Raw genomic sequence first — 12,142 nt, forward strand, 5'->3', positions numbered from 1 at the left:
TCCAGGGTGCCCTGCAAGATTTGTCACTACAGGAGAAAAACAAAATAGCATACAGAATGCAAGACTTAATTATTATTAGTATAGTATAGTTATAGTATATAGTATAGTAACACACAGTATGTTTGTTTAAATACAGTATATCATTTTTTAGTTTACAAGCAGCAAGATATCTTTTTTAGGCTATTAATTTGGTATTTATTTTCTGATATTCCTTACCATCAGCATTTATTCTGGACTGTAAACAAAAACCAAAATAGGTACTATTTGGTATTTACCTTACAAGCTGTGTATTTTAGAGAAAGAGGAGAGTAATATAGTGAAGCACCCAAGACAAAACATGTCCACAAAGTGGAAAGAAACAAAAATGACTAGATGAAAAACACAAAGGAGGAGGCTAAACTGCAGTCAAACAACAGACAGGACCACTAACCAACAAGACAAAAATGACCAGCATCCGAGTCAAAATAAAACCAAATAGGATAGTCAGGAAAATGTTGATAAAAGTCTAAACTCTTAACTAGAAAAGAGATTGCTCTAACCAAACAGTTGTTTTAGAAGCTTGAAAATTTTTTGAAAATTATCCCAACGCTAGGATAATGATCCTTCTGTGCTGCCATGTTTTATAAGAAGACCTGATGTCATAAAACATAATGTGACCTCCATGTCATTTCACTGAAAACAGCTGTAGCAACTGTAAACTATAGACAGTGTTACAAAATGGTGGCAAGTCATGTGAAAAACAGAATACTAAACCGCACTGTCTAAATAAAAATAAACTACTGCATAAATCTGAAATGAATTAGCATAAAAATTGTTGAAACCGAATCTTCAGGCACAAAAAACAGGTATCATAACAAGTAAGTTTATAAGCAACCAACATTTATGTCCATGTCTTCACTGAATGTCTGTTGTCCCCAGTTGTCCTTAGCTATCTGATTAAATAAAGAGTTTAGTTACAGACAGGAATTAGCTGCTTATAGCAACTGTGCAAGCTTTGCAGTTGCTTGGACTTGAAATGTGTTTCAGATAAGACCTCACCGTGTGTTCCAGAGGTGCGGCTGATTTTTGTTTGCAGAAATTTGATTGCTAAGCACAGATTATTCCAAATTCTACTTCATCATTTGTATTTATGTTCAGAATAAACATTTCTGTAGTCAGTGTGTAGGCTGACAAGTGTATTCTGTTTCTGACCCTCCACCATAACAAAAACCTACTTAATTTATTGAGTAATGATTGATAACACAGTTAGGTTCAAATGAATCAAATTTCATTACTCAGCTGCAGTTTCTTATCCAGCAAATATACATATTGTGTGATACTTATATTCATTCAATTACACACTTTTTATATATAGCCTGAATATTCAACATTTATTCAGTTGTAATACAATGTAGATTTTTTTGTACTGCGAGAACTATCACTGAGGCAGTTTTGAAGGCTTTCAAAATAACCAGCATACATGCTAACTTCTACTTATGTCTGTTTATTGGTCTTTAAAAGACATATATACAGTACATCACATGAGAAAAGATTAAGTTAGAAGATTTAAACTTAAATAGTTTTGCAGCACCAAAAGGAAGCTGGCTGGTGAAGTGTAATCAGTGACCTTGAATTTCATCAAGCCATCTGTTCTCTGTGTGTTTAAAGTCAGGTCAAATTTCACTGCCTTTTGTCAAATTGCAGGCAATGTGCCATAGACTGAACAACTAAATACATATATGTCTAATGTGGCAAGACACAAGGAACTTAAAATATCTAGAATATCTAAAAAAACAATAAGACGATGGGAACCATTGATAATAAGTAATTTCTTATGAAGTAGTAACAGCTGATGAACAACTCTCTTATATCTCAGTTAAATGACGTAAGCATTTGTTTTCATCTAAAGTATTTAAATGTAGCTCAGAAAGTGATATATATGTTTGTTTGATGTAGTTCACTGTCTTTTTCTTTTCATTTAGTTTAAATTTTTTGTCAGGGTTTGACCCTTAAAGACCTTAGGCCATTATATATTATTGTGCCCTTCTATCTTCAAAAGTCACTGTACCCCAAGTCTTACAAACATATGTGGCCCTCACCACAAATATTTTTGCTCAGTTTCCTTCAGAATCGATACTCAAATTAAATGAAGGCACACTCTAAGAGGTTGCCTAAAGTTTTGAAGAAAGTAACAGTTCAAAACAGAGGCCCAGTATGAAGAAATGCAAATTGAGTAATGAGTGCATTCAAAATACTAGCATAGGCAATATTGGAATAAATGAAGCATGCATGAAAATTAAAGCCCAGTCTCTAGAAACAAATCTGAACTGCACCAAGAAAGAAAAAATAAAAACACTGGAGTGATGATATTATTGAGATTGTTGAAAGTGTAAAAAGATATTCCAGTATAGAAGAAGGGAGATGTCCCAAAGCCAACCACTGTATAAAGGGAATGTGCAAATTTCTGTACTTGAGACAGAAGTGGAAAAGTCCAAGGATACCTCACTAAAGAGGTGATGGCAGTGAGAAAAAATATAGCAGAAAATTTCTGCATACCAATAAGTTGGCATCAGGCAAATAACAGATAGATAGAGTATAACAGTAATATCTCTTTTTTCAATAATTTTTGGAGAATACTGTAGAACACTACTTGACTGATGAAGTGTCCTCTTAACATAGCAATACAAATCTCAATGAATTATCTTGTTTGTGCAGGGTTCCTATTGTATCTGTCTATTTCCTGCCAAGGATGATAGGTGTTGGGCGGCACGGTGGCGCAGTGGGTAGCGCTGCTGCCTCGTAGTTAGGAGACTCGGGTTTGCTTCCCAGGTCCTCCCTGCGTGGAGTTTGCATGTTCTCCCCATGCCTGCGTGGGTTTCCTCCGGGCGCTCCGGTTTCCTCCTACTGTCCAAAGACATGCAGGTTAGGTGCATTGGCGATTCTAAATTGTCCCTAGTGTGTACTTGGTGTGTGTGTGTACTGCAGGGGTTTGTCTTCTGCCTTGCGCCCTGTGTTGGCTGGGATTGGCTCCAGCAGGCCCCTGTGATCCTGTAGTTAGGATATAGCGGGTTGGATAATGGATGGATGATGAGTGTTTCAGTACAGATAAAGAGAGGGTACCTACTGAAACTTTCCTTCTTCTGACAGATGCTTAGCACTGCATTTCACCCATATTTCTACATTTCTTTTAGCTCCTACTCACTTGCTAGAATGAACTCGCTATCACAAATGAGTTGCACATCTAGGAAAGGATATCCTTTTCTACAAACAGTTTTGAGGCTAGTCAATTGAGATTTTATTACATGTGCCATCAATTACATCAGATATATTTGGAAACTCATAAATTGAATAATACCTTCTTTGACTTTCTCTTGAACATATACTGTGGTCTAATGACCGTCTAGACACTATACACACTGGTAACTGACCTGCTTACTGAGAAAGTGTTCATAGCTTATGCATCTCCCAGGATATTCTGAAAATAATCTCCTGTAATACTTCTTTTAGAGTAACCAGAACTTGCAGTTTTTTGGCACTGCTACCTTGTTTGACTTTTAGCAGAGGGCTGAAGTGTAACTGGTCTGCTTTTTTAAACAATATTTTTATTTAATTATTCTCACTCCATATTAATTCTTCATTCATCCATTTTTGTGGTACGCCATTCTCTCTGTTTAAGAATATTTTGATGTCTTTAAGAACACAACCTGTAGTGAAATGGAAGTTTTTCATCTGCTGATGCAATAAGAACCATAAAGATTCAACCATTTAAAAGCTTCTCATCACCTCTTGAGGTGGAGATACAGTACACAAATTGTCCAATTTTCACCTCACTCTTTTAGAGAAAGTCAATAAGAGTCTTGCAAGTTCTTCTCAATGGTGCAGGTCTCTTCTCACTGTTGAAATCCATTTGAGAAACAGGCACTACATGTTAATATCCTGTCATTATTTTGCCTTTTGTAGATCAATATTTAGATCACCTGCCATCATTTTCCTAGACATATAACAGACATTTATGTGCACCTTCTATAGTTCAAGGATAAGAGGAGAGCACCCTAAAAACGCCTTACCTACTTTAGATGTTTAGGTTGACACTTAATGATATTTGCGCATAAGGTCTCAAAAATTCATGCAAAAGCTCCACTGGAAAAAATACAGGATTATTTTAAATTTAGACTAAAGTTTATTCAAACCATTACTTTTGTGTGCCCATTTTTCTAGACAGATAATATTACGGTTCAGGTCATTTTAAGCAGAGGTTTTATTCTGGAGTGGCACCACGGTTATTGCTGCTGTCCCATAGGTCCAGGAGGCAGTTACTGCCCAAGTGGAGTTAACCAGTAATATTTCTCCAGGTACTCACATTTTCATCTCATATCCCAAAGACCTACATAATGCCCATTCAGCCTTAAAAACATGATTTTCACTTGATGCATCTTATGATACTTTGTTTCCCAGTTACATTAAGCAAAATGTTTCTTAGCTCACTGCTAAATAATTTTCATTAAAGTATGTCCTAAGATTCTTAAATGGGTAATTTCAACTAAGAAAGGAAAGGAACTTTAAGAAAACATTTCTTTTTTTCATCGTTGTGCAGTGTCATTTGCTTTGCTAAAGTAAGAAATCTACCAACAATTACCCAACACTCAGTTCAACTGTTGTCTAACTTTGGTTCCGATTCTCTCATTTTTAAAATTCAATCAAGTTGTCATTTACATTTTGCTGCCTATTTTTCTTGTTCGCAGCCTGATTCAGGCCGATCCCAATAGCTGATAGACTAAGTTAGGGATTCCTTCTTAAACATAAGAGCTCAATTTTTGATTGGTCACCAGTCAATTGTAGGATATGTAAACCCTCACCACAGAGGAATTCAGATCTGTCATGACTTTATTGATTTAGGAAGAAACAATAAAAAGAAGAAGAGGCACCTCAGCCAAGATTTAGACCTAACATACAGTCACTACAGGGAAACGTACTTTATAGAATCAACAACAAAAATGATTGTCGGTCTAGTGTAAAACTCAAAGTGTATGTAATGTCATTTGTAACATGACATTTATGATTATTGGATTCATTACATTAAGACTTTATTTTAACAATTTGTTCCCTGAATTTCTAGAAAATTTTTTAAAGGTAAATTTGAAAAAAATATCTACATTCATTATTTTTATGGGAAAAGTTCTGTTGCATGCCAAATATGCCTAATATGTATTCTCCTGGATATAATTTAGTCATGTTAATAACAGCAACTGAAAACATTTAAAAGTCACACCGAATCCTTCTTTGTCATTATTTTAATATTTCATTTGCTCATATCATGGTCAGCATAACAAAATATCTGGTATCTACATTTTGTGCCTAACATCAAATGCGAGTAAAGCTGTACTGATCAATGGACAGGATGAAAAAGACAGTCTGTAAACTATTATTATTCAAGTCATACATTTTCATTTGACAACATTTTCTGGAGAAATCCATTTAATCATCATTGTTTTTTGATATACCCCCTTACAAATATGTGTATTGCAGTATTAAAATTAAATGATAGTTTTCACCACTTTATATTTTATTTACAGTTTTGGTTCATTTGCGCTCTGCAATGGGTCCTTAGAAAGCCAGCTGTTTGTTTAACATGTGGCATTCAAGCACTTATTTATTGTTTTACTGGCCAAGGTACCTGTCAAACACAGGTAACAGAATAATTTAGAAATATTTTTCCTATGTGTACTTTCAGCAGCTTTCCTCAGTATTTGTGTGTCCAAATCTCTCTTAACCTGCGCTCCCTTTCTCAAGCTCGTTCCCATAAAGCCTGCTTCACAGACTGTAATTGTTTTTGAGGCGACTTTCTCTCCTCCTTTCTGGGTTTATACTTTCTGTCATCGAAGGTGACGCTCTTCGTCTGCGTGTTTACTCCTCCTCATGCATCTCGCACTTCTTCTTTCATCGCATCACCGAAACCAAACTGACTAATCAAATTGCTCTAAGGGACTGAACACACAGACCTTAGTGTTTTATTATATAGTAGACTGTTACCCTAATAACCGTTGTATTAAATATGATGCAACATAAATTCATGAATTTCTCATTGTAGTTAAATAATCATTAAACCATTAAGCAGTGATTAGTTAAGCCAGTTTTACCAATTTTGTTATTGTAGATCATTATTCCAACAAACTTTAAGCACTACATTTCAAAGTATGTCTTCATGCTATAATGTCCTGCAGCATAATACACCATTTAGGATCAGAATGATAACCCCATAACATGTAGGATTGCTTCTGTACTGTTTGTTCCTCACCTTCTTTATCTCAGTGCACTTTAGTGGAGGGTCAAGTTAAATATTAAGCCTTTTTGTACAGTTATCTCTACTAACCAAGTAGGTACCGCAGCAAAGACTGTTTTCTGAGTATGTCATAACCTTTGTCAAAAATGATAATTTAAGACATACAACTTTTAAAGAAAGAACTTCCCAAAGATGTACAAGGTGTAATACTGATCAGTCGCTTACTCTTTCTTGAAGGTCCATCCATCCATTCATTGTCTAAACCTGGTTATCTAGGGGAAGGTTCAGGGGTGTTTCTTGGAGATGTATAAATCTGTTATAATCCCTTTATAAAAATAATTAATTCATTCAAACACTGTGCACCTATCTGTATATCCTGGCTATTCTCAAAATATAATCAGAGAGAAATTGACTTGCACATATAATCTTACTGTATGTTATTATACAAGATATAAATACTGTAATTTCATCCAACCTCTGTATTAACAAATTAACTCTACCGTACAGCAATCATTTTCAAATGCTTCCTTTATGTGAACGAAATTTCAACAAGCTGACCCATGGGCAAATGACATAGACTGTAGTTTTATTTATTTATTTTTATTTTTTTTAAATTTTGCATGAATGCACCACCTTCTGTTTCATCATAAATTGGTGTACCATTCATGACCATTTTATAAACATATCAGTTCCATTTATCTAACCACTATTAACAATATAATACTCTTCCTTCCCTATGAAGGAGAATGTAGAGCAGGACATGCAGGAACCTGTAGTAAATTCTGAGGGAGAAATCACAGAGGTATGTATTTGTCTTTTATAAAGCGCTTCTACTTTTTTTCACTGATTGTGTTGTACAATATGCATATGCCTTCATCACTGTTGACATTTTTAGCCCAATGTATTAACAAATTAATGGTGCTATAATATTTGGTTGAATACAATATGTTTCACATATAATTTGTGTATTTATTTAAAAATGTGAATTCTTATGGTTTTTTTTCTGCCATATCTCCCTGATATGCAGCAAATAGGAGACTTTCACTGCGGGCTTTATTTTTTTATTTTTTATTTTTTATTTTTTTAAGGAAACCCTGGTGATCCAGTAACATTCAGAGCTGTGGGTGCCCATACGTTGAGTGGATTAATTAAAGTTAGTAATTTAATGGATGGGTAGATGAATGAATAGAAGGATAAATGGAATAATGGCTAGATCTTTTTTTTTAAGATCAATTGCTATACAAATTTTAAAATATTGGTTTAGAAATAAATGCTTTGCAGAAGCCTGCGGTTTTGCCACAATGGCTTATTATCTGTGTGTCATTTATTCAATGTATGCTGCCTCTGAACTCTCAGCCTTACACAGCCAGTGCTACAACACACTGACCTTTCTGTTCCACACAAAGTAACCAGCTATTTGTGAAGGTGACACTACGAAAAGAGCCAGGCTGCTGCACCTGCAAAATATTTCTTATGCTGAATCAATACTCTTTCAGCAAATCTGTAAAATAATGCAGATTTATGATTTTTTTTTCTAGTAATCTTTGTTAGATGTATACTGTATTAAATCCTTAGTTGATTAGTATATAGCCAACCAAAATCACATTAAAGGTATTATTTAGATTATGTTTTTAACGTCATAAGTGTATATTGCCCTTTTTATTATTATGGATAATGCCATCATAAAATGCAGAAGAAGAATATTTTCTTGAATATTTCTAGTAAAACCTGTTTCAGTATATGGGCCTTACCTTTTATGAAAAAGCACCAAATTCAGAAGTTTCTAATAACATAGAAAATAGAAAGGAATGAGTAGAAATAATTTTACTTTAATATTTATTAAATTACTTTTTGTGGAATTTTAGTACTATAAGGCAATGAATGTGTAGTAATCAAGTATCCACTGTAAAGCAACAAATGTGTATAAAACAAGAAAACAATTTGTTTTCTGTGGTTTATCTTAAATTTTAATTGTCTGCCAAAACTAGACTTCTTATTTTATTTCCATTCTGCTTATACTGTATATTTACACTGACAAAAAAGGTTTGTATATAGTATGTCTTTGGTGGTAATCAAACTACTTTCAGAAAATATGAATAATTCTTAATCAATACAGTGTATTTTCATTGCTTGAGCACAAAGAATTGAAGTTGTACTATTTTTAATTTATACTGTATTATACAGTATTTATACTGTAAAAAAGTTATCAACATTTTCAAACTTGTTAACTGCTATAAATATTTTTTTCATACTAACCTGATATAGCAAATGAAAAACTACTCAACAGACCAGTTCATTCACTTAGTCATACATGAGGAGTGACGACTGTGGATTTGCAGTAAAAAAATCACTGATTTTTATAATGTAGGATAAAAGAAGGGGTGGATGGTATAGCAAAAATTCATATCATGGTATAATTAAAAATTCTGATGGTCTCAGTATATACTGCTACAATACGTTTGTGAATAGTTTTCAGCCTGAAATAACAAATGCACTACGAGTAACTTGTGCGCCTCTTATCTATTGAAACACTTGTTAACTCTCTGCTACTCAGATTAATTTAATAGGTATGCACTTCTCTCAAATCATTTAAAGTACAGGGTCTTCCTCAGTCACTCATCTTATTCACTAACACACTCGCTCATGCCGCTGCTGTAAGGCATACACAGCACAAGACACAACTTCTGCCTGTTCTGCCTTTCTGTTTGAATTCACTCACCAATCTGGATGAATCACACATCAATATGATTAATGTTCAGAAAGGGGGAGGCTCACTTAATGCATGTAATTCACTTGTTTGTCTATACACAAAGACATTACCTTTTAAGATATTCACCAACAGAAAATAATATTTTACATTTACTTTTGCTGTCACAGATTGGCTTGGTTTGTAAATACCAGTAAATTATTTTTTTCAAAATCCATGCTGATGTGTCACCTGTTGCAAGGCCACATTTGGGTACTAATTTGGGATCCTGAGGTGGTTCATTGTGTGGTTGGTGCAGCCTCACACTGTATCAGTGCATGCTCCCAACCTTATACTGGAAGAAGAATTTCATCCAGTATATCACAACAACTGGTATATCACCAAATCTTATATGAAAGTATTGCTATCTTAAGCTGAATAATCTTGAAGGAGAATAGTACAATGGTTTATATACTACAACGGAAAGTGTTTGAAGGCACGGAGATATGTTGTTAACAGTGTTATAGAATTAGGAGTAGGAGTAGTGCTATTGTCACATGTATAGAGTACAGTGAAATTCTGACTTACATGTTTGACCAACCTCCAGCATTTAGATTTTGGAAGCTTAGTAGATAAACATCTTAGAGTTATTTAATCCAGAAAAAAAAGGTGGTGTAGAATGTACTCCTTAAAAATTTAGGCCATTGGTGCCAAGGGATTGTTGAAGGGGAAATTGAATTAACATAGTATTAAAAAACAACTCTGTGTATAATATTACCAAATGTTGCCTTTAACAAAATTTCAGTGCTATTTTTCATGTATGAATGAAATTTTTTCTCTTCAAATGTAGGAATCAAGAATGGATGTAGAGAGTGAAATTGACACTTCAAAAATGGTAACTATTAAAAAGTTGTAATAGAAATATATATGTAGCATTTACAGTTCTGTGCAAGGAAGGCACAAACAAATGCTTGTGGTTGTTCGGGCAGATCTGCTTCTCGCAACTGAGAGGATGTGGCAGATGTTGGCCAACTGGCTGACCAACCACAAGCGTTACCTGGTACATAACCACGTACCAAATAATCTGCTTGTGACTCAGACCTCAGAAAGTAATTCTCAGATCTTCACCAGACCAAATAAACAAACCAGCTGCTGTGGTCAACGTCAGAGGCTTCACCTCAGGCGCAGAAGAATGAGGTTTGACCCCTGTGAGTGGATGGAAAACCTGCTGTTTGTGTTATTTGGCAGATACTGTATCACATATCTAAGATCTGCTTTTTTTAACTGAGAGGATGTGGCGGATGTTTGCCAACTGGCCGACTGACCACAAGTGTTACCTGGTAGGTAACCATCAAAATAATCAGGTTGCAATTCAGACCTAACTATATATATTTTGTTGTAATTACACTGAGATTACAAGGTTGATACCCCAACAAACTAGTTCCCTACCTATATATATATATATATATATATATACTGTATAGATAGATAGATAGATAGATAGATAGATAGATAGATAGATAGATAGATAGATAGATAGATAGATAGATAGATAGATAGATAGATAGATAGATAGATAGATAGATAGATAGATACTTTATTAATCCCAATGGAAAATTCACATATATATATATATATATATATATATATATATATATATATATATATATATATATATATATATATATAGTATATATAATATATATGTATAATATATACAGTATATATATATATATATATATATAATATATACTGTATATAGTAAATAGAGGTAGGGAACTAGTTTGTTGGGGTATCAACCTTGTAATCTCAGTGTAATTACAACAAAAGAAAAAGGTGTACTATGGCACAACAAAAGAGACACTGATACAAAATCAGCCACTAAAAAATGTTCTGTACTGTTGTATTCTCAATCGTTTTGGACTCAAGTACTGGTCACAAATGAGACGCCAACTTCTGGGGCCGTTGCCTTTTTTGTCGTCCTGACCAGAAGGGGTTGGGCTTGTTCAGGGTGTCACAGTTGGGGTTGAATGTCGTTACTGGGCATCTTCTCCATAATGTGGAGAAAAGAGAAGATATCATTAGTGACAGTGCCCCCTCTCACCTTAACTCAATCAAACTGATATATATCAGTGATTAATATGCTTTGAGCCTCAACCAGACAGTGGTGTTCAAAGGTGCTAATTTTGAAAATATCCAGATATGTGAATTACAAGTTTTTAAAACTCTTGGTTTATAGTGTACCTTTCTTATTTCAGAATCAAATCAATATGGTTGTCAAACAATGCAAAATCATGTAGTGTGCTATCCTTGAATTTGTAATTCAACACAGGCATTTGCCAATTCATTCTTGCTTTGCCAGTGAAAAATAAAACATGTTTGGTTTTTCTGGTGCTTTTTTAAACAGATCAGGCTCAAAACATTTGATCTTCCTTTGTAGGTAGAATTATATCTTTATACGTATAAATATCCTAATGTGTTTCATTTAAAATTTAAACGATAACCAAATAAAAAAGCAACTTGAGCACAAATGTACTACTACTAGCTTTTACTTTACTACAACATAGCAAACTCCTCTGTACTATTTAAAAATGAAAATGAGCTTAATAGAATAACTTCTTTAAATATGAATAAATTAAGATGTACATTATATCAAAACCAAAATTGTTAAATGTGGAGGCTTTGTTGGTGGATTATGTGAAGATCAAATGTCCATTGTAGGCATTGATTTAAACTTATACTTAGTGTGAAATACTTCCACAAAAATTCAACTTTTTTGACATTTGTGCATATTGGATTATTTTGTTCTTAGGAAGTATTCACTAAGTCTTTTAGTAATCTTCTGTGTGTGTCTAAGTTCTTTTTATAATAGCCTGCATTTATTTAGTTGTTAAAAAACAGCTACAGTTACAGAAGGCATTGTTATGTAATAATTAATTTTAAATAATTGGAAAATAAAATTATAATACAAAATTATAATAAAGACTTAATTTGCCATGTAGAAAAAATGGATGTGTAATTTAATTTTTAAAATTATTTCTTTCATTGACGTGTGGTCAATGGTGATTCCTTAGTAATTAGACATTCTTCTTTATGTTCTGGTTCTTTGATTATCTTTATTCATTAAATTAATAAAGCGATTTTAGTCAGTTAAGTACAATATGAATCATCTTCATCATAGCTCAATTTTTGTCCCA

The 12,142-nt window shown here is 33.7% G+C and overlaps 1 protein-coding gene across 9 annotated transcripts in view; it reads left to right on the forward strand.

The window, feature by feature from the left end:
- The window catches only part of amph (amphiphysin), a 288,814-nt gene that overhangs the window by 259,979 nt on the left and 16,693 nt on the right, over nucleotides 1-12,142 (forward strand). For 4 of the 9 annotated variants that reach the window (XM_051928840.1, XM_051928841.1, XM_051928842.1 and 1 more), the window contains 2 exons: nucleotides 7,002-7,061; nucleotides 9,796-9,840. The exons of 1 other annotated variant lie outside the window; for it this stretch is intronic. In XM_051928840.1, coding sequence (XP_051784800.1) covers nucleotides 7,002-7,061; nucleotides 9,796-9,840 — 105 coding nt within the window. The remainder of the gene's footprint in view (nucleotides 1-7,001; nucleotides 7,062-9,795; nucleotides 9,841-12,142) is intronic. 4 more of the 9 variants (XM_051928844.1, XM_051928845.1, XM_051928847.1 and 1 more) reach the window with 2 other exon arrangements.

Source organism: Erpetoichthys calabaricus, chromosome 6 (genome assembly GCF_900747795.2).
Source record: "Erpetoichthys calabaricus chromosome 6, fErpCal1.3, whole genome shotgun sequence".
Taxonomy (NCBI): Eukaryota; Metazoa; Chordata; class Cladistia; order Polypteriformes; family Polypteridae; genus Erpetoichthys; species Erpetoichthys calabaricus.